Source organism: Henckelia pumila, chromosome 1, assembly GCF_033568475.1.
Source record: "Henckelia pumila isolate YLH828 chromosome 1, ASM3356847v2, whole genome shotgun sequence".
Taxonomy (NCBI): Eukaryota; Viridiplantae; Streptophyta; class Magnoliopsida; order Lamiales; family Gesneriaceae; genus Henckelia; species Henckelia pumila.
The window spans coordinates 139,231,165-139,253,768 of record NC_133120.1 but is presented as its reverse complement, the minus strand read 5'-3'; the positions used below and the strand labels follow the sequence as shown (position 1 = coordinate 139,253,768).

At 34.0% G+C, this 22,604-nt stretch overlaps 3 protein-coding genes and 1 non-coding gene across 5 annotated transcripts; 3 read left to right on the top strand and 1 right to left on the bottom strand.

Moving 5' to 3' along the window:
* Nucleotides 1-2,761: 2,761 nt before the first annotated feature.
* Nucleotides 2,762-7,158, top strand: LOC140880057 (protein TOC75-3, chloroplastic). The gene is made up of 7 exons (XM_073284147.1): nt 2,762-4,040; nt 4,414-4,635; nt 4,722-4,829; nt 4,922-5,113; nt 5,335-5,583; nt 5,998-6,252; nt 6,714-7,158. The coding sequence occupies exons 1-7, from the start codon at nt 2,865-2,867 to the stop codon at nt 6,951-6,953; spliced, it is 2,442 nt and encodes an 813-aa protein (XP_073140248.1). The 5' UTR covers nt 2,762-2,864; the 3' UTR covers nt 6,954-7,158.
* Nucleotides 7,159-8,485: 1,327 nt separating this feature from the next.
* Nucleotides 8,486-8,638, top strand: LOC140876714 (U4 spliceosomal RNA). Its single transcript, XR_012148952.1, has one exon. It is a non-coding gene; the product is annotated as a U4 spliceosomal RNA (small nuclear RNA).
* A 49-nt stretch (nt 8,639-8,687) lies between these two features.
* Nucleotides 8,688-12,518, bottom strand: LOC140874863 (uncharacterized). 2 transcript variants are annotated; one of them, XM_073278318.1, is made up of 5 exons: nt 12,026-12,518; nt 11,079-11,247; nt 9,770-9,802; nt 9,534-9,628; nt 8,688-9,107 (listed from the first exon to the last, which is right to left on the bottom strand). In XM_073278318.1, the coding sequence occupies exons 1-5, from the start codon at nt 12,434-12,436 to the stop codon at nt 8,877-8,879; spliced, it is 939 nt and encodes a 312-aa protein (XP_073134419.1). In that variant the 5' UTR covers nt 12,437-12,518; the 3' UTR covers nt 8,688-8,876. The 2 variants fall into 2 exon arrangements, with proteins under 2 accessions (XP_073134419.1, XP_073134420.1); XM_073278319.1 differs by lacking the exon at nt 9,770-9,802.
* A 266-nt stretch (nt 12,519-12,784) lies between these two features.
* Nucleotides 12,785-16,602, top strand: LOC140874104 (uncharacterized). Its single transcript, XM_073277383.1, has 6 exons — nt 12,785-12,815; nt 12,951-15,385; nt 15,475-15,568; nt 15,715-15,793; nt 16,417-16,456; nt 16,546-16,602. The coding sequence occupies exons 1-6, from the start codon at nt 12,785-12,787 to the stop codon at nt 16,600-16,602; spliced, it is 2,736 nt and encodes a 911-aa protein (XP_073133484.1).
* The last annotated feature ends 6,002 nt before the right edge of the window (nt 16,603-22,604 follow it).

Sequence of the window (22,604 nt, the reverse complement as noted above, 5' to 3'; positions counted from 1 at the left end):
TTCAGGGATACTTTCCTTGGTCAAAGCTAGATGGAATATAGCGTCCCATGTGCTCCAACCAATCTTCTGAAGTACCTGGAGTTCAAAACTGGATCATCCCTTCCAGCTCAATCTTACTGGAATTCACACAAGGCGAATCTCTGATGGAAATCTTGGTGATGACGATCTCGGGAAAGCCTAGATGCTTTGCTATCCCAACTCCTGTAGTTTCTATCGTCAACGAATCCAACTCTTAATCTACAAGGATAACCCAAGTATCAATACAATGTCCCAAAGAATCCTATTGCATGCTCTGATACCATAAATTTAGTGACTCTTTCCGTGATCACCTACTAATCAGAAGCTTAAACATGTATTTAAACTTAATTAAGAAAAATCAGAGTAGCTGCGAAATTAAACCAAAATACTGAACTGACAGAATACAACCGGTAAGTAAATCCAAATAATACAACTCAATCGAATTAACTTAATACAAATGAAATACAACCTAGCGGCTAAACCTGCAATCCTGCCTTGGTCACCGCTTAATCTCAAATCTCTGAGTGAACTACCTGCAACTATTTCGTTGAATTGGGGTGTCCAAGAAACATAGAAACACGGACGTGAGCGAACTACGCTCAGTACGAGAGTACGAGTATACAAATACTATATGAACATGAATGCAAGTGTATAGGTTATCAAGACTCAAGGTCAAGAATACTGTTCAACAGACTCGGGCCCAAGGTATGTAGTACTCTGTGGAGTCGCACAATGAGGTGGATCACACACCCTACTGTGGATATCGGTGACCTGATCACGAGTACACATGTCCAACCATCCACTAACACATTAGAGTAACCACCTTAATACAAGATATTTCAAGGATAAAAGCTCAATATGATAATGCGTGAAGCATAATATCGTGTCATAATATATGCAGATAAAATCATGCCATATAAATAATGCTACACATAATACATGCATACTCAGTCAGGGTATTTCGAACAGTACTTTCGTTCCTCAATAATAGTCTTAGATGTGCAGGTATCTACAGTCTATATCTAAATTCCAAAATAATAATACATCACTAAACATCATCTAAAAGCCTTAACTAAGCTAATAGATACTCCTAATTATTTCTAAAGGTCTGCGTTCGTATTCAGCCCGTTGATGTCGAAGGCCCCAACTATTGGGCATGGCTACGCTACGACCCTGGCAGCGCCTCGCTATCGCCCGACCCTCGGCTATAGGCTAAAAAAAACCCCAAGAAACACCATAATATGAGAGGGAAGACTTGTAACTTGGCAAGAAATGAGGCTCTCAGACCTCATATTTATAGGTGGAGATCGAACGATCCGATCCCCACTTCGGACGATCAGATCTCGCATGCAGGCCATGTTGCAGCAATGAACAGTTTGGACGCTCCGATCCCATCTTCGGACGATCCGAACTCTTGCATGTCCAAACAACGATGACACCTCGACAAATGCATGGCCTAACTACGATCGGACGATTCGATCTCATTCGGACGATCTGAACTCGTTCGTAGCTTCCGAACTGATTCGTTGCCTTCAATCTCTTCGGACCATCCGATCTCTACAGGGCTTGAGTTCGGACCATCCGAACTACCCGAGCCCAAATGAGCCCATTAACCATTTTTTAACATTCTGGATCCGATTTCTTGATCCGTTTGATCATATAAAAATCTCTTAGTTATGTTTTAAGTAAGTAAACATGTTTAAACCATTTAATCTAGTAAAATGGGTCTAGGTTGCTACAGAAATGTCGGTTGTATTCTGCCGGTTTATCTTTTAAATAGTTGGTTTTTAAGTTTCTGTTAAGTTTGAATAATCTCATGATGTTTTTATATTAAGCTAAATACATGCTTAAGATTGCTAGTTAGTAGATGATCCGGATATGTTACTACATGAACACTCCGTTGCTTAAGTCAGCGAAAGGATGGGAGCATGAGAAATCAGAGAAAAAAATGTAGAGAGTCTTTTTTGTGAGATTAGTGAACTCCCTGTTATACCTTTTTGCGAGGTATTAATAGGATCCTTGAATGGAGAGCTCTTCCGAAATTCTTGGATAATGGCCACAATAGTGGATCGTGGCCCATGCTAGAGGCATACTTGGAGACGTGGGGAGGAAACGCTTCTGAATTGTAGGTGATGTCAGTTTAAGGTATTTTGACTTAGTCTTCGAATCTCAGCGGAGTACCTGATCAGCTTCTTCTTTGCTTACCATCCCTCAGGCCAGACACCTCTTCTTGCAGTCGGGCCCTTGCCACCCCTTTCCTGGGCTGTTCGTGACCGGGGTCATCCACCCTTCCTCCCTTGACTCTCCATCTCGGTTCGGGTTTGGTGATAACCTGCGAATCCAACAATATATCATATGATACAAATTTCAATATCGGTGGTCGGAGATTTGAAGATGACTGGAAATTAGGTGAAAAAATTTGCAATTTTCGATCATCTTCACATTTTCGACCACCGAGATTGAATTTGTATCATATGATATATCGTTGGATTCGTATTTTCGAGACGACCCTACAGTGAAAAATTTCAAGACAATCGAAGTTGTTTTAAGCACGAGTGCAAGTGAATCCTCGCATCCTATAGAATGAGTGTGATCAAAATTATTTATATATATATATATATATATATATATATATATATATATATATATATATAAATATATTGGTTATGAGGATTTATTTATCATTTCTCATATTGTCAATTGATCCGTAATATGCTTCATTTATGTATTTTCAGTGAAAATTAGTCGCAATTAGGCTCTCCCTCTCACAAAAGATTTATCTGTCAAAATACAATAAACCCCTCGTGAAGTTCTCCACTTTCAGCTCCCCCTTATCCCCGCCGCCAATGGCGTCTTCCGCCGCCGCCGCTTCTCTACTCCCACCCCGAAGCTCGTCCACCGCCAGCCGTCGACGACGGAATTCCTCCTCCATCATCCCGCCAACTCAATTTCGATTTTCTGCCTCGCATTCAACTATCCAGTCGAATCTATCCTCTGTCGACGCTTCTTCCTCCAAAAACCCTAAACCCTCGAAATTTATCCCTTCTGCGGGCGATTCTATAATTTCGCCCAAATTCATCGCCCTCTCCGCCGCCTCTGGCGTTCTTTTCCATTTCGCTGTCCCGATAGTCAGTGGAGGCGGCGGCTCCAATTTCAATTTTTGGGGTGGAGGTGGTGGAGGTGGTGATGGTGGTGGAGGCGGAGGTCAAGGTCATAGTTTCTGGTCTCGCATTTTTTTAGCCTTCGCGAAAGACGATGATCCTCAACAGGAATGGGATTCCCACGGATTGCCCGCCAACATTGTGGTCCTGTTGAACAAGTTGAGCGGTTTCAAGAAATACAAAGTCTCTGATATCTTGTTCTTTGACCGCCGCCGTGGCTCCACTGTCGGCACCGAGGACTCATTCTTTGAGATGGTGTCACTCCGCCCAGGCGGTGTTTACACCAAGGCGCAGCTCCAGAAAGAGCTTGAAACTCTAGCCACGTGTGGGATGTTTGAGAAAGTGGATTTGGAGACGAAAACAAACCCGGACGGCACCATCAATGTAACCATTCCATTCCTCGAGTCAACATGGCAGTCTGCTGATAGGTTCAGGTGCATCAATGTGGGTTTGATGGCTCAGTCAAAACCGATAGAAATGGATGCTGATATGACCGAGAAGGAGAAGTTGGATTACATGAGGACTCAAGAGAAGGATTACCGAAGGAGGATTGAGAAGTCAAGACCCTGTATGCTACCACCGTCTGTTCAAAGAGAGATTTTGCAGATGCTGAGAGAGCAGGGGAAGGTGAGTGCGAGGTTGTTGCAGAGGATTAGGGATAGAGTGCAGCAGTGGTATCATGAGAATGGGTACGCCTGTGCACAAGTTGTGAACTTTGGTAATTTGAATACCAAAGAGGTCGTGTGTGAGGTGGTCGAAGGTGACATTACGCAGCTTGTGATTCAGTTCCAGGATAAGCTAGGGAATGTTTGTGAGGGCAACACCCAGTTTCCTGTGATAAAAAGAGAGTTACCCAAGCTGGTGAGGGTGCTAGTCAATCGTTTCCATTGCACAATGATTAAATTTGATGTCTTAATGTTGTTGAACAAATTTATGATTTAGTTTATGAGAATTAATACATCTCTTGATGTAGAATTACGGTATGGTGAATTGGTTTTGCGATGAAATGTCAAAGGTCCTGTTCTAAAAAGTTGAGTGGGCAACAAAATTTATCTTTTTTTGTCCAAAAATTACTCATGATTTTAAATATGATACTAGTGCAACGTGTTACTTATCTTAGATCATATGATAGGTTTTTCATTGTTTAGAGTGAATTTTCTTTATATGGTGATTTTCTATGTGATTTGGTTTTTATTGTTGGTTGTTTTAAATATTTGTTTTAATTGGTTTTCAGCTTCGCCAAGGACAAGTTTTTAACATAGAGGCTGGGAAACAAGCTTTGAGAAATATAAATTCGTTAGCTCTCTTCTCCAACATTGAGGTAAATCCACGCCCAGACGAGAAAAATGAGGGTGGTATAATAGTTGAAATCAAGTTGAAAGAACTGGAGCAGAAGTCTGCTGAAGTTAGTACAGAATGGAGTATTGTCCCAGGTCGTGGTGGCCGCCCTACTTTGGTAATTTGACGAACAATGAAACTTCATGTTTTAGGTTTGCTTTTGAACTTGGTTGTCAAGTGTTTTTTGTTTGTGCATGCTCTCAGGCTTCAGTTCAGCCAGGTGGAACTGTTTCTTTTGAGCATCGGAATATTCAAGGGTTGAACAGGTCACTTCTTGGTTCAGTGACCACCAGCAATTTCCTCAATCCGCAGGTGAATTATTGTGATCTTTACCATCAGAAATATGAAGTGCCATTTGTTCCAAGTGCCTTACTCTATAAACACTTTTTATCGGCAATGTACAGGATGATCTTGCTTTCAAGCTTGAGTATGTCCATCCTTATGTGGATGGTGTGTACAATCCTCGAAACCGTACCTTTCGTGCTAGCTGCTTTAACAGTAGAAAATTGAGTCCGGTTTTCACTGGAGGGCCTGGAATAGAAGAGGTTCCACCTATTTGGGTTGATAGGGCTGGTGTTAAAGCCAATTTTACAGAGGTAGACTTCAAAATCTTGGTTATATACTTGTATTAGGTTGGATTGATGGGAACTTTCTTACCTGATGATTTTATATATATTTTGAGCTATACTAATATGGTTTTACTTGTCAAGTGTTATAATACACAGATTGGATTATAAAATTTGGTTTATACCCACGATTGTGTTGGTAACTAGAGATGTTAGCCAATCTTTTTTCTTCTTGTTTTTTTTTTGGCCAGAACTTTACGCGTCAAAGCAAATTTACTTATGGACTCGTGATGGAGGAGATAACTACACGTGATGAAAGCAGTCATATCTCTGCAAATGGCCAAAGGGTATTGCCAAGTGGAGGAGTTAGTGCAGATGGACCTCCCACAACTCTCAGCGGCACTGGAGTCGATCGTGTGGCATTTTTGCAGGCAAATATCACACGAGATAATACCAAATTCCTGAATGGTGCTATAGTTGGTGAAAGAAATGTGTTTCAGGTGAGGACCTTACATTTTTTGTGATACTTTTATCATGTGCTGCGCGGGAATCAACTTAGCCCCATGCTTAATACTGTTCATAGAAAAAAACATTTTTTTTCTCCCACAGTTACTTCGATAGAGGTGAAACAAGTCACAATTGGTTTCTGAACCTGATCCCTGATTGAATGGATTACTTCACTTTTATGATTTAATTATACTGCTCTGCATGGTATCAGTTACACAAGAAGCTCATGTTGTGCTCAAGACTTATTAAAGTATATACCCACAGGCTTCTTTATCGAGGGTCGATTTACTGTGAAATGCCTTTGTTGGATATTGACTTATCTGTTGTGCAACTCTTAGAAGCATGCGAATTGGTTTGGAGCTAACACATATCATATCTTATTGAGAGTAACCATATATTTTTTGCAGGTTGACCAAGGGCTTGGCATCGGTAGCAAGTTTCCATTTTTCAATCGCCACCAGTTAACAGTCACTCAATTCCTCCAGTTGAAGCAAGTAGAGGAAGGTGCTGGGAAGCCACCACCTCCTGTTTTAGTCCTTCATGGCCATTATGGTGGCTGTGTAGGTGATCTTCCTAGCTATGATGCATTCACTTTGGGGGGACCTTATTCAGTTCGAGGTTATAACATGGGAGAGCTTGGAGCTGCAAGAAATGTACTTGAGGTATATCTAAGTAACAAGAACTATGTTACATGTTTTTTTCTGTTGAATGTTACGAAATATTTTTTATTAAGGGAAAGTTACATCTACATACGAGTGATAAAATCAAATTACACAACCTTTCCATACGAAGTTAATTATAACAGTCATTTTGTATGAAAGAGTAAAAAATATTTGCATCATCTCCTGTCAGCAGAATATACCAAGATGTGTGTATCTTCTTGATAAATATTTTTGGATGGGGTATATAGGCTTGTTAGATGCAATTTTTCCATCGTAGTCATCTTCTTGATAAAGATTTTTGGATGGGGTATATAGGCGTGTTAGATGCAATTTTTCCATCGTAGTTTTCTTCTCAACTGTATAGGAAAAGTCCGTGATTCATTCCGAGCTTGCATTTACTTTAACAAACTGATTGACATTAAAGTCTCAGCATTTGTAATTTGTTATAATTGTGTTTGCAGTTAGCTGCTGAGCTAAGGATACCTGTAAGAAATACACATGCTTATGTTTTTGCTGAACATGGCAACGATCTTGGTAGTTCAAAGGACTTGAAGGGAAATCCGACTGCAGTTTACCGGAGAATGGGCCATGGATCCTCATACGGTGCTGGGGTAAAGCTTGGATTAGTACGAGCAGAGTATGCTGTTGATGTTAACTCTGGAACCGGTGCCATTTTCTTCCGATTTGGAGAAAGATTTTGAGTTCCTATCCTTGGTTAGTCATTAAATTTTCTTGAGGCGTCCGGATTTTTTTAAGTTTTGCAGCTAGGCGTAGCTTTCTAATGTCTGGTTACATTTTCTTGTTTTAAATGGAGACATGAAATCTGGTGTAATTTTTTTCCCCTTGATCCATTTAGTAGATTGTGCTATGGTTTTGCCAGAAACTCCGTCTCATAATTTTTTTTCTTCATAATTTTCATTTCTGCGTGCGAGATTAGAGAATTGGTATTATAAACACTGACTTGAATCCACCTAAAAGAATTTCTTCCGCATTCTTCCATCATGCTAAAATAATTCCAACGAACTTATGAAGTAACTCATATTCTAAAAGTATATTTCATTTTTTTATTTCACACAATGAAAATATATTGAAATTATAGGTAAAAACACTAAGATCTCGTTAGGCAAGTAATTGTAAAATATTTTTATAAAAGTGTTTTTAAAAAGTTTTTTTAAGAATAAGTATTGTTTGGACAATTATTTTGTAAAAATGTTTTTAAGTTAAAAATAATATGTTTTTTTTTTATTTCCATCAAATATTCAATTCTAAAATATATATAAAAAAACACATTTTAATTGCTCTTTATAAAAATATAATTGAATAACAATTTCTTAAAAGCATTTTACAAAAATCTTATTTAAACAATATTTTAAGTTTTTTTTATTAATAAAATATTTAAAATATTTTAAAAAATATTTGTCCAAACAGAAAATGTACAATGAAATGAATACTCTTGTTACCTATCAAGCTTCTAACAGAACTACAAAGCTTATCAAAGTACTCCATCTTCGTGTGAAATGGATTGAGTTGAACCTATTTGATCATCTTTAAGATAGATTCAATTATCACTATGGATCCAAAACTCTCCTTTTTTCTTTTTTCTTTTCTTTTTTCTTTTTTATTTTTCTTCTTTCCACGAGATCAAAACGTTAATTCTATTCCAAAAAAAAAAAAAAAAACATTCATCCGATTCTTTTTTATAGATGATATGATAATTTGATGCGTAGTAGATAATAGCATTATTATAATATCTCGTTAACGGTCATATTAACGTCCAACCTGCAACGTAAGTGAAAAGCTTGAGCGTAATGTTTATTTATTTCTTTTAATTTTTAGTGAAAAATTAAAGAATGATATTTATAATTATAAATAAATATTTAAGTAATCTATGACTAATGCAAAGTAAGAACTCAATTATTATTTAAATAACTAAATTATGTTATAAATTTAATATAATGATATATTTGTAAATTTAGAAGTTACATGAACAAATGCCTTAATTTTAAATGAGTGGTTTCCATATTTTCATCAACTTACGGTCTTTATTCTGATCTCATTATAGGCCCCCTTTTTGGCGAGTGGAGTTTGCAATAATTTGAATTATACCTTGAGACGTGCATAAAAGAGCTAATTGGTCGGTTTGGTTTCAATTTTGATTCCCACATCGAGAGGATTAGAAACGAGGCGGTATGGAGTGAGCCATTAAAAATGAGTGTTTTTGGGTTTGGAAGGTATCTTTGCGCTTGGGGCAATGACGCAGCTAGTGAGGTTCTAACCGAGGCGCGTCTATTGCTGGTTGAAAACTATTTCCAAACCCCCTCTTAGGCCTGGGTTCGCCCCTGGCCTTTGAGAATTTCTGGAAGGGCTTCCTGTTAAGGGTAAAGCCCTACAACTCTTAGTTTATATTTCTTGCTTCTTCTTTTTTGGAAATGAGATGCTAAACTTATCTTTTAAGTAATTTCAAAGGTACTTGTCATAAGGTGAAAATGATCCGAAGAGATTGTCCATATCATTCTCTCCTTAGACCAGTCAGCCTGCATTGTACCGAGTTAGAAGATAGCACCCCAAGTGAACAAATGCCTACAATGTTTTATGACTTCTATATGACTTGTATTTCGAAGCTCTCACTCAAGGCCTAATTCTTTCTTTAGTCGGGCTAAGGTTTCTTCAATCTCATCAATACTTTCATCAATACTGCTGGCTTTGTTCGACCCCTTTTGATCGGCACTCGCAGCCTCAGTTCCATTTGGCGAAAACCCTTTAGGAAACCTTTCACTGTTGTTCTCTTCAGCTGCTTCTGTATCTGTGATGTTCAGCTCTTTTTCCAAGAATTCAACGAACTCTTCCCCAATTTCCTGTCATACACCGGGTAAGAAACTACACGTTATCATCAACCTGGTGTAAGTTATATGCCCAGCCTTTTAGGTTTGTCCTCCCCTGGTTTAGATAATAAAAATGATATCCAGAGATTTTGTTTATTTCACTTTTTACACACCCCTCAAAATAACTACACTGAACACTACGGACTTGCATAAAGTTTAGTACTCAAATTTCGATTCTTGCTCTCCAAAGGGGACACTGAAATTATTCGACCTCAAAGATATCATTGGACTTATTTTGGAACATAAGGTCGATACTTTTTTAGTGCAACTTAAGGGTATCTCTTTAGTCTACCATGATGTTTAACAAATATATTAAAAAAACTATTCAAACAAAGAAATATATATTCTCATGAATGCTATGTATTTGGAAGTAGTTTTTGGTCTGCAAAGGTGTCTCACCGCCAATTCCTCCCACAAGCTCTTCGGTTTTGCTTGTGAAATGTCACTTGCCTCCCAGTTACGAAATTCTTCCTCAAGATCTCTGAAAAAGTCCCCTACAACAACATGTGATGAATTAAAAATCTAACATGCGGTTTTACCCACTAGAGAATAAAAAATGAAATAGGCAAATACAAGGTGACAGAAAGGTAAGAAACCGGTTAACCCTTGTGGTGCTGCAAGAAGTATAAATCTACCTAATGTTATTTGAATATCCATCAAAAAGTTGCCTGCACCATCGAGGGGATAGATATAAGATTATGTATCAAAATTAGGAACTTCTCATGGGGTCCAAATTAATAAATTAAAATTTTAAAACAAACAAACACCATACGATGGAGCATTTGCCTTTTATGCTTTTAACAAAACCAATAATGGACAGTCCAGTGCAATTTAAAGTTTTTAAACTGAATAGGAGACCAAAAACCAAGTTTTGTATTGCTGTGCCACAAAAGCAATGATACAGAACTATGGGCCTATTCTTGTTCCTCCATAAATCCAATGCAACAATTACTTCGACTTACACCTCTTAAGAATTGAATACCTTTCCTTGAGTTCAATACAAATGTAGGATGGAGCACCAACACTATATGAAAAGCCATATTTGATAGTAACATTGCAACTCAAACGTATCAAGCCATACAATGTTCAAAACACCCATGTTCCAATCGAACAACACTTACACAGCCACACAAAACAGTGGAGCAATTGTCGATATAAATGATATTAAGAAACTAATGTGGTTGCTTATGGATTAATAGAGTAAGGAAACATGGTACAAGGATAGAGAATAAATGGATAAGGTACAATACTTTGCACAAATTTGATAAGAGTATTTTATGTTGTATCTTAGAAGTAATTTATTCTTTTGCAACAAAATAAACTGAACTTGCATTGCACAAACAGACTCAAAGATCACAAGAATTTTAACAAATTGTCAGAAGTGGATTACACAGCAAATAAAACCATGATCAGTGTACAAAAATAATTTAAATACTTGATAGGTAACAAAAGTCATTTTATATGAGAATTAGCAATACATGAAGTATGAACTCCCTTCTCGTCAACTCTAGGCACGTTAAAGTAGATCTAGTCAGAGGAGTGCAAGCATCTATTCTATTCCTGTGCATATATTGGGCACCCACAAATTGTCAATACAGTGAGCATTCTTTTTAAAATTGTAATTCCAAACCGATTCAAATTTAACGAGACAGACTCCATATATTGGTAACTTGCTTACTTTTTAGGCATGCACATGTATTAGATTATCCTTTTACCAGGCCAAAAAAATTGTGAACAAGTTATTACAACAATAATCAACAAGATTCTCCTGATGACTGAAATACCTTGAGATGTGGGATAATTTTTTTCTTTTCTTTTTTTTTTTTTGTTGGATAATGATATTAAAGGCTGATTGGCCAAAGTAATTTTCCTGGCAGAAACAAAAGGAAACTAAAACACTTGAAAAAACAGACAGGAAAAAGTTTCAGTGGGCAATGCTTTTACCAAAGCCGTAGAACTCTTCTTCGGCTTCTCTAGTCCTACGCTGGTATGTTCCAGTTGAATAAGAGAAACCAGAACCCTGATTTCCAGCATCATACTTCCCTCGGGATTCAGAGGTCAGCACAGAGTTGTATGCATGCTTAATCCTCATAAACTTTTCCTGAGCACCAGGCTGTATGCAAGACAGCACAATTAGAAAAAATATTGTTACGAAGGCATGATATAAATGCTGGAACACAAGATACTCGGATTATATTTGATAACGTGAGACCTAGTCGATCAAATATTAAACAACGAACATGATGTAAAACATGGGGTGTCAAATAGGAAAAACCTTGGTCTCAACTCTCAAGCGACAAAACGAAAGCAATCTGCAGGTTACGAGAACATAAGTTGCCACATCTTAGTTGCCTTCACTACATGTTAAACATTTTGTCATAGTAATTAACGTGTAAAGCACACATAGGTTGTGCTAGTGATTACAATGGATCGTTAATGATCTTGATTCTTGTCAGTAAGATCTGGCTGAATCTTCAAGCTTGAATAAAATGGAATATTAGTTCTTTTTTATATCACAACTAAAACTCACATTCCTTTCTCCCATTATTAGCAAAGGATTTAAGAAGCAGGATCCAGTTATAACAAAGAATGCAGAGTAATAACAATGTGCACTTCTCCATTTCTTTTTATCAGTATATCACTTTAACTCTCCGACAAAACTATTATTTAAGATGCCAATTGTAGAATCTCCTTACTGATCAGATTCTGGCATATATCCCGCCTAAAACTCACACAGAGTTAGTATAACAGTTACACTGTTCAAGAAAATATTACTGAATGCAAATGAATTCAGGAACCATACAAGGAAAATCCATTCAGACATTACTACTAAACATTAAGCTAAGAAACAATAAAAGTAACCAAAATTTGGACAACCGACAGATTCCCACCTCTTTATTTACATCAGGATGATACTTGAGAGCAAGTTTTCGGTAAGCCCTTTTAATTTCTTGGGTAGAAGCAGTGGGAGACACCCCCAAAACCTCGTACGGAGACTCCCTACGACTCGCTCTCACAAGGGTATTTCTGTGTTTTCCAGCCTCCCTCCGATTGTTGTAATAACCATAGTCCTTTATGTAACTGACGAAAGAGGGATGAGATTTGTGGGCAGAATTAGGTGCAAAAAAGCTGAATTTGGATGGAGTTCTTAGCAGTGTGGAAGAAATGGGGAAGTTGCGTATTCCGAGAAACGATGTTGAAGTTAAAGATTCAGCGAAAAAATCCATACATGTTATTGAATAAACTTGGGTTGGATTTTCGTATGGTTTAGCAAATTCTTGATGAGGAAGCTTTAACACCATTCGTCCGTTTCAATTGAATCACCAAAATGCCCACATTTTCGTTTTCACTGTTCATTACAAAACTCAGAAGATGGCAAGTGGCAACAAGAGGAAATTTACCAAAATTTGATAATTGGTTTTCTAAAGTGACATTGATTTTAAACAAATGTAATAAACATTTTATAATGAACTGTATAATTTTAAAAGTTTTGCATGAGAATTATATTGTTCAATATTCTTAAAAAATAAAATAATGAATTGGGAATGCTATCTATTATTAAAAGAGCAAATAAAAGGGTTAAAATTCTTGACTATGAATTTTCGATTGAGCACTTTATTTGTTTTTGGTGTGTGCTTTTAGCGTGGACAATGTGTGAAAAAAATGAGAGCAAAAATAGGGGTAACTTTGAATTATTGATTTATTAATTAGTTTAATCAATGTTTTATTTTTCCGAGTTGCATTGATTATATTTAATTAGATTAATCAATTTACACAAATTACGAGTTGTCATCTTTGTTGTTTGTGTTGCATCAGTTGTTCGTGCTGAAATACCATCAAGAACTAAGGAACCCAATCTTTTTGAAGCAGTTACCAACCACATGATACATGGACCGTGTGGATTATTCAATCCTAATAGTCCATGCATGTCAGATGGTATTTGTAAAAAGAAATTTCCCAAACCATTTGCGCCATACATTACTCGAGGAAATGATTCATACCCTGTATATCAGAGACGTGAAGGACCTCCGGTTATGAGAACCGCTAATGGTCATGTAATGATTGATAATGGTTGGGTTGTTCCATATAATTCTTGGCTCTTGATGAAGTATGATTGCCATATAAATGTTGAAGTATGCGGTGAGATAAAATGTGTGAAATATATATATAAATATATTCATAAAGGACCTGATAGAGTCGCATTGGAATTACGTAATGTACAGAACTCTGACGAAATACAACAATACGTAGATGGAAGATGGATTTGTGCACCTGAGGCATTATGGAGACTTTATTCCTATGAGCTTAGTAGGATGTATCCATCAGTAATCAGACTGCAAATACATTTACCAAATCAGCAGACAATTAGTTTCAATTCACAACAACACGTAAGTGATATACTTGCAAATGATGGTAACTCAATGACTATGCTCACAGAGTTCTTCAAAATGAATTGTTCTCCAGAGCTGAGGGGGAAATATTTGTATCATGAATTCCCACAACATAGGTGGATACAAAATCAAAGGAAATGGGTTCGAAGAACTGGATATAATAAGGTTGTAGGAAGGATATATGTCGTGTCACCATCTCAAGGTGAAAGGTTCTATCTACGTATTCTTTTAAATCATATTAGAGGTCCGACGTTTTTTGAAGAACTAATGACCATCAATGACATCATGTGTCCAACATTCAAAGAGGCAGCTGAACGTCGAAGACTACTTCAACATGATGATTATGTTCGTCAATGTATGCAAGAAGCGTGTTCTATAAAAATGCCATCATCATTACGAAGATTATTTGTCTCCATATTGGTCTTTTGTCAGCCGACACGAGTTCGAGAGCTTTGGAATGAATTTCATCCATACATGTCTCAGGATTATGGCCGATCGACTTCATCAAATGATTATTTCATCACAAATAAATTGTTGCTTGAAATACGCAGATTATTACATCAGTACAATAAAAAGTTCGAAGATTTTGACTTGCCATCAATAAGTGTAGAGTTTTTCGATGACTTTCCACTTCCTAGGATAATTGAAGATGAGCTTTCTATTCAAGTCTCAGATGAAGATTTAAGATCTATCCAGTTTCTGAATTCTGAACAAAGGTTGGCCTTCGACTCTATCGTTGGATGTATTATGTGCAATCAATCAAAACTTTTTTTCATCGATGGTCCAGGAGGAACTGGGAAAACTTTTTTATATCGTTCTATATTAGCTCATCTAAGAAAGAATGGTAAAATCATAATAGCCGTTGCAACTTCTGGAATAGCTGCAACGTTGTTACCAGGTGGAAGAACTGCTCATTCACGTTTTAAAATTCCACTTAGACCAACGGCTGAAACCCTTTGCACAATTGAGAAGCAAAAAGATCTTGCTGATTTAATAAGACGTTCGTCGGCTATAGTATGGGATGAAGCTCCAATGGCCAATCGTTTTGCTTTTGAATCTGTGAACAAAACTTTTCAAGATATCATGGAATGCATATTGCCATTTGGAGGAAAAACCATGGTTTTTGGTGGAGACTTCCATCAAGTGTTACCGGTTGTTAAGAGAGGCTCGATACGAGAGCAAATTGCAGCAAGCATTTCAAAATCAACATTTTGGAATTCAGTGAATATTATACACCTACAACAAAATATGAGATCCGCACAAGATATTGAGTTCTCACAATTACTGTTGTGCATAGGTGATGGCTTGCAACATTCTGTGTGCGGTGATTTTATAAAAATACCGGATTCCATGATCATACCTTGGGAAGGTGAACAATCGATCAATCAGCTGATTGATTCAATTTTTCCAAATATGGTACAACATGTGCATGATGCAAACTATATGGTCAGTAGAGCCATTATCACTCCCAAAAATGTTGACGTGGATAAAATTAATGAGATCCTCATTTCAAAGTTTCCTGGAGAAGAAATAGAGTACACATCTTGGGACACTGTTGAGGAAGATAAAAACAACCTTTTCCAAGAAGAGTTTTTAAACTCCCTTAATCCAAGTGGTTTGCCACCGCATAGAATTGTATTGAAAGTTGGTTGTCCTATTATGCTTTTGAGAAATGTGGCACCCGAACTTGGACTGTGTAACGGGACGAGGTTAATTTGTCGCAATCTAGGGAGAAATCTCATCGATGCAGAGACTATAACAGGACCTCATAAGGGTACAAGATATTTTCTGCATCGAATGCCTTTGAAAAGTGAAGATAATTCCGGATTGCCGTTTGAGTTGACTCGCAAACAGTTCCCTGTAAGATTAAGTTTTGCTCTCACAATAAACAAAGCTTAGGGTCAAACAATTCCAACTGTCGGTATTTTTCTGTGTAATCATGTCTTCAGCCATGGTCAACTATATGTTGCAATTTCGAGAGGAGTTTCGAAAGATCGCACAAAACTACTGATAAAAGATGGAAAGTTAGAGCGGCGTTCTGGTGTATATACTAAAAATGTTGTTTACAAGGAAGTACTATTACCAAATAATCCATAAAAAATTGTGAGACATTCTTATTTTTTATTTCGTTGCAAATTATTTGGTGTTTAGAGTTTTACGATGCTCATATACATTATGTTGTTGTGCAGGTATACACCTCAGCATTTTCACAAGCTTCAATGTTGATGCAACAAGTATCGTCACATTAGAAGATCCCAGAAGTGGATTGTATTTGAATTATCCGATACAAAGAGTATATTTCCCACATTTTATTTTATTTCGTATTTTTTTATTGAAGTATAATTTATAATGTTAAGTTATATTAAATTTAACACGTACTTATAAAATTTGTAGCCTCGAAGAATGCAAATAATTTGTTTGGGATGAAAAACCACTCTTCAAATAAGTGCTTATGACTTCGGTAGATGGATTTTAAGATTTCTTCGAAAACAAAGAAGACATATGTAAGTTCATAAATGTCACATAAATTTCAACTTCAGTAGAAAAAGCTTATGATAATTTTTATATGTTTTAACTTTTAATAGCGCGAAAAGAATTGCTTGGATTGAAGGATGAGATCTAACAGAGGTATTGTCTGTTATTTTATTTGATCTTTTACTTGCATTTCACTACAACTATCATGATTAGTTGAAAATTTATTTTTGCATATCATGTAGAAAGGCATATCAGCGAGACGACAGATCGACGAAAGTTCACTATTTAGGTATGACATTATTATATAGTAAGAATAACAAATGATTGGACTGTTCAAAATAATCTAACTCACTACATCATATTATACATTCATTGATATTATACATTCATTGACTGATAATTATTCATGCATGTAGAAAAAAGACAAGATCTGCCAATGATGATGATATAAAAGTGGTATGAATAAAAAATATTTGGCTAAACAATTCTATGCAATAAATTACTTTTTTACTTTCACATGATTTTATAAAATATCATACTTTCAGTTCTATAAACAATACGAGTCAAGAAAGACCAAGGAACAATGTAAGCTTGAAATATAGCAGGTAATACTCCATACATTTTAGATAGCAAAATTATATTTAACAAAAATTTTATGTCTAATCTCATTTTATTTTATGCAGAAATTATTTTTGATACTTCTTTGCTCAAATAATGTTCTTCAAATTTTACTTGCTGGCTCAAGATATATTAGTGAAATTAGTTACGTTTATTACCTGTATAAATTAATTACTTTAATATATTGGGGTTGAGAGATAATGATTTGTTAGATTTTGTGTAATATGTTTTTATATCCTAAAATTAATTAATGTAAATGATCTATTGTATTTCATGTGCATTAATTATTGGCTTTAGCTTTTACTTACATGTTTGATATTTATATTTTAATGCATATAATATTGTTCTTTATTTATAAAGTATCATATTAATAGATTTATATCATTACACGTTAACAATATATTATGTTCATTTATTATGTTACACACGCAACGCGTGTGCGTGGCCGCTAGTATATATTAAGAGTCAACTTTAATATGATAATATTAAATTCAATACAGAAGACCATATGGATAGAAATAAATATAAATAACGACAATAAATTTACTGGAATAAAAGTAAAACAAAGGATAGAAAACCAAAGTTCAGAAAACCAATAAATACTTATGCTAAAATAAACGTGTTAAATAAAATATAATTTTCAATGTCATTTAGTACTTGAGTTTTCAAAGTTCATATTTTTATTCAAATTTTGTGGTCATCAAATGAGAGAGATTGTTGGGAACGGAAACACAATCAATCTTACTTTGATGGTAACGAACCTTGTTTAGTGTTTTTAACATATTTATGCAACTTTGTAGTTGATAGATCAAATTTTGGATGTTTTGAGAATATGAAACTCAAATTCAGCTAAGATGAATTTCTGGCAATCTGAAGTAATTTGATGATATCTCATATATCGATAATCTAAATGATCAACAGTCAAGTCGGTTGAACAACCAACTCAAAAATCTATAAATAATAGTTCATGTCGGCAGAGTGCATTTGTATTTTATCCAGGCGAAATATTGGTCTCAATATCTACCTGGGTCGAATTAAAACATCAATTAACCATCTTAGTAAAACCAGCTCTGGTATTTTGTCCGCATCTCTCAGCTCGATTATCGAAATGGAATGATTCAACATGTGTTACAAAGACAAACAGTGATCTACAAATTATTTTGACAAATCAAAGTCTGAATTGAACCTTACAAAGCTAATAAATAACATTGAAGTTTCCGGTTATGTACTCAAATTCAGCTAAATTGAATCTCTAAAACAACCAAGTATTTTGATATTTTACGTGAGAGATACGCTCATGTATAAAACAATATAGCTATGGTAATTATGTTTATAATTCAAAACTATCGTTCTAATGTTTTGTTATAAGTTACATGATTGGATGCAAAACGAAACAGTATATCTTGGTGTAAACATCAAACATAGGAAGAAAACAAAAGAAATCACAGTAAAACTTCAAGAATTTATTGATTTATTAAATTTCTTGGTTTTGTGATATATATATTTTTTCATATTTTGTTATTCATGAGAGAAAAAATAGGGATAAATTTGGATTATTGATTTATTAAGATTGGTCAATGTTTTTTATTTTTTCGTGTTGCATTGTAGTTGCTTAAAGTTATATGTGATACTTTATTATAAATAAATAAATAAATAATAATTTTTTATTATTTAATTTTAAAATTAAAATAAAAGCTAAATATTTTACATTGATCTAATTGTATCCCCAATATGCTTTCAACGATGAGAGCATGCTTGGTTATGGTTGCCAAATTATGAATCAAAATTAATGCATTCAAAGTTGAAGAGAAATTAACTAGATTAAACTTTATTCTTATTATATATATATATATATATATTTATAAAATAAGAATATATATTTAAATTTAAGAGTCAACTTTAATATGATAATATTAAATTCAATACAGAATACCATATGGATAGAAATAAATATAAATAACGACAATAAATTTACTGGAACAAAAGTAAACCAAAGGATAGAAAACAAAATTCGGAAAACCAATAAATACTTATGTTAAAATAAACGTGTTAAATAAAATATAATTTTCAATGTCATTTAGTACTTGAGTTTTCAAAGTCCATATTTTTATTTAAATTTTGTGGTCATCAAATGGGAGAGATTGTTGAGAACAAAAACACAATCAATCTTACTTTGATGGCAACAAACCTTGTTAGTGTTTTTAACATATTTACGCAACTGGGTAGTTGATAGATCAAATTTTGGATGTTTTGAGAAGATGAAACTCAAATTCAGCTAAGATGAATTTTTGGCAATCTGAAGTATTTCGATGATATCTCATATATCGATAATCCAAATGATCAGCCGTCAAGTCGGTTGAACAACCAACTCAAAAATCTATAAATCATAGTTCATATCGACAGAGTGCATTTGTATTTTATCCAGGCGAAATATTGGTCTCAATATCTACCTGGGTCGAATTAAAACATAAATTAACCATCTTAGTAAAACCATCTCTGGTATTTTATCCGCATCTCTCAGCTCGATGATCGAAATGGAATGATTCAACATTTGTTACAAGGACAAACAGTGATCTACAAATTATTTTGACAAGTCAAAGTCTGAATCGAACCTTACAAAGCTAATAAATAGCATTGAAGTTGCCGGTTATGTACTTGAATTCAGCTAAATTGAATCTCTAAAACAGCCAAGTATTTTGATATTTTACGTGAGAGATACGCTCATGTATAAAATAATATAGCTATAGTAATTATGTTTATAATTCAAAACTATTGCTCTCATGTATTGTTATAAGTTACATGGTTGGATGCAAAACGAAACAGTATCTCTTGGTGTAAACATGAAACATATATTGGAAGAAAACAAAATAAATCACTGTAAAACTTTAAGATTTTATTGATTTATTAAATTTCTTGGTTTTGTGATATTTTTTTGTTTGCATATTTTATTATTCTTGCTTTTGTAGGAAGCTTAGAGATCCTTTGAAACGAATGAAAATGTTTTATGCATATTTCATTTTTTTAATGAGTGTCAAGAAGTTTTGTCAGCGGAGAACAATAATATTTTGGAGGTAATTAAAGATGATGTCACTTTTGTAATCTTTTAGATTTATTACTCGATCTTCACAATCCTTGTATTATATATTTTAAATTAAGATTGCGAAAATTGTGGGAGAGGAATGAAATAACGTGATAAAGAAACAAATAACACCATATATACGAACCGGTAAAATTTGATGGATGAAATCTCCATTGCCACAAGAAATCAATTTATTTTTTTAATATTTTTTCGAGTTGATATCTGACCAAGGTCAGTTATGTTTTTCTGCCCGACTAAGTTTTAGCTTCCAATTCTTCAATGTCATCAAAGACAAAAAACAATATGGTTGAGATAATTTTTTCCCTTTGATTTCCTTCCCTTTGAGGAAAAAAATGTTAATAAAATTAATGCTTCTGGTTTAATACATTATTGTAGATTCAATGAATGACAATGAATTATTTTTCAAATCAAAGATATAATGGTGGGTTGCGACGGGTTGTATGTCGTCCCTTCCCGCTAGCCCTTTTGACACATCTAATTTTGAGCACACTATCCTATAAAATTTATTTACGGACAAAGAGGATGTACGGTCAAAATTTTAAAAAATGGAAATATATGTGCACACGACTTAAAAACACGGGAATTTAATAGAATATTATTCTTTTTTCATAGGTCGTTTTTAGAAATTTTGAAATTTCATAGAGGTATTATATGCAATTAAATTTTTTTTATTCTTGATGATCTGTTTGTGATTCTGATTTTCAAATATTAAGCATCATAACTTTGTTCGTACATGCTTTTAGGGTACATATGCTTAAGATTTGAAAACACATAGAGTTAATAAATAATTTTTTTGCAAAACAAAATAATTTTAACCCTTTTATTGTCAGTAGTTAATAATATTTGGTCAAATGTTAAATAAATTTTTTTTATGGAGAGTTATCGAAAATATCGATATAGGGATAGTGTATGCGATTAAATTCACATGCTAGGTATATTAGAGTGAGGTTTGGTTCAAGAGTTAAAAGGACATCAGCATGTCAGAATTATTATTTATTGGTTAAATATTAATGGATGAATATATATATATGATTTTGGAATTTATGCATAATCAGGTGTATTTTATAAGGTACATATTCCCTTGTTGATTTTTTTGTTTTATATTTGAAAGTTTTACGCCACACCAGATAAAATTTATGGTACAAAACTCTTTTTATTGGAGTATACAAGAAGAAGGTGAGTAAGCGAAGTTAAGATTGATAGATTAACAATCAGTTAACAGAGAACAAAAAATTATATATATTATTTGAAGGATGATTATTCAATGAGTGAGAGGTATAATGACATGAATTGATATTGAGAAGTCAATAACTGTTTTCTCTAATGTGAAAAAATATTTATAAATATAAAATTTCATAAATCTATAAAATATATAACGTGATAATATCTATATCTATAAAATTTTTCATCTTTAATTTGTTTTATCAGTAATTGTACAATTGAACCAATATTTATAAATATAGTTTGTCAAACACGAGATGTAAACAAAGCAAAGAAAATAGATTATGGTAGGGTTTATTACTTGTGTGATATCGAACTAAATCATTCTTCTTGAAATAATGTGAATTAGATAGTGATGTCGATGAATATTTGAAATTCATACCACGTTTTGCAACATATAAATAACATATATATATATAACTATTTAAAAGCAATTGTATGTAAATTATATATAGAATAGAAAGAATAAATGATATAAATGCATTTAATTATTTGGAGCAATTACTGAAATAGAAGATTAACATATTGATGTTAAAATAAGGAAAACTCGGAGATAATTGGTGATTAACACGTCATAAGCATTGAGCTTTAAGATAATAAAAAAAAACAGGTATATAAGCAACATGACCGAGAAAAAGAGATAAATAAACAATAAGAAAGATCAAGAATTGCAAGTTTGTGATTGTTTTTTTTTAAAAAATAATGAATTTATGAATATTGTTAGCCATATTTGTCTTACTATTATTATGTTCCAAATTATTTGACATAAACGTCCTTTTTTATTCAATTGAATAACTAATATGATACAAGCGAAGTTCTCTCACGTGCGAAGAACGTATTCTTTACTAGTTATATTAAAAGAGGAAATGATCAATAAATCCCTAATAGAAACTTGAGATTTGCTCTCAGTCCCCGCGTCAGAATTGTTTTGTTGCAACTCCCTGACAAAACACTGTCATGTGTTTAAGCTCTCCATTTGAGGTAAACTATGAAATTGCCTTCAAAAAGTATGAAAACACATTAATGCCCACTTGAACAATAAATAATATTTTAATAACAATTCTCTCACCTTCCAATCTTCCGTATCCCCAACCTCATTCTACTTGATCCATTCCTTAACAGCTAAACTAGCAATGAATTGTACATTTAAGTCGAATTTTGGTGCCAAAAAATGAGGCAAAAGAAGTTCAAAGTGAAGAACTGTCGGATTTTGAAAATCTTTGTGAAGAACCGCCATCGAAACAACAACTTCAAGGTATGATTATTATTTTTTTTTGGAAAATTAAGAAATTTTTTAGATGCAATTCATCTTGATGAATTTTTTTAATCTTTTCTAATTTAGTGATTCTTTGATGATTTGTTTCTTTTTTTTAATCTTTTCCAATAGAGCGATTCTTTGAAGTTTGTGTTTATTGTGCAGTGAAGTTTCATACATCGTTTGAATTATACATATTTGATGGTCAATATTTAGGTTTTACGTATCTCTGTGGGTTTATGATTCATCTCAACCAATTATAGATTGATTATCTGAAATTCGTTATTGTTCTTGATTATAACGATTTCATTTCCATTTTTTATAGTTTAGTACTGATTATAAAGATTATATAGATAGTCTTTATAGTATTCGAATCTGCTACTTAGAAATGTGATTTTGTGATATTTTTT

Excerpts from the sequence above, each read along its gene's own strand:
- LOC140874104 (XM_073277383.1), top strand. The coding sequence starts at position 12,785 with ATGTGTGAAAAAAATGAGAGCAAAAATAGGG. Across the intron at positions 15,569-15,714 it reads AGTTAGAGCGGCGTTCTGGT|GTATACACCTCAGCATTTTC; the intron begins GTATATACTAAA and ends GTTGTTGTGCAG. Across the intron at positions 15,794-16,416 it reads GAAGATCCCAGAAGTGGATT|AAAAAAGACAAGATCTGCCA; the intron begins GTATTTGAATTA and ends TCATGCATGTAG.
- LOC140880057 (XM_073284147.1), top strand. The coding sequence starts at position 2,865 with ATGGCGTCTTCCGCCGCCGCCGCTTCTCTACTCCCACCCCGAAGCTCG. Across the intron at positions 4,636-4,721 it reads GTGGTGGCCGCCCTACTTTG|GCTTCAGTTCAGCCAGGTGG; the intron begins GTAATTTGACGA and ends GCATGCTCTCAG. Across the intron at positions 4,830-4,921 it reads GCAATTTCCTCAATCCGCAG|GATGATCTTGCTTTCAAGCT; the intron begins GTGAATTATTGT and ends GGCAATGTACAG.
- LOC140874863 (XM_073278318.1), bottom strand. The coding sequence starts at position 12,436 with ATGGTGTTAAAGCTTCCTCATCAAGAATTTGCTAAACCATACGAAAAT. Across the intron at positions 11,248-12,025 it reads ATCCTGATGTAAATAAAGAG|CCTGGTGCTCAGGAAAAGTT; the intron begins GTGGGAATCTGT and ends TCTTGCATACAG. Across the intron at positions 9,803-11,078 it reads AGAAGAGTTCTACGGCTTTG|GCAACTTTTTGATGGATATT; the intron begins GTAAAAGCATTG and ends TCGATGGTGCAG.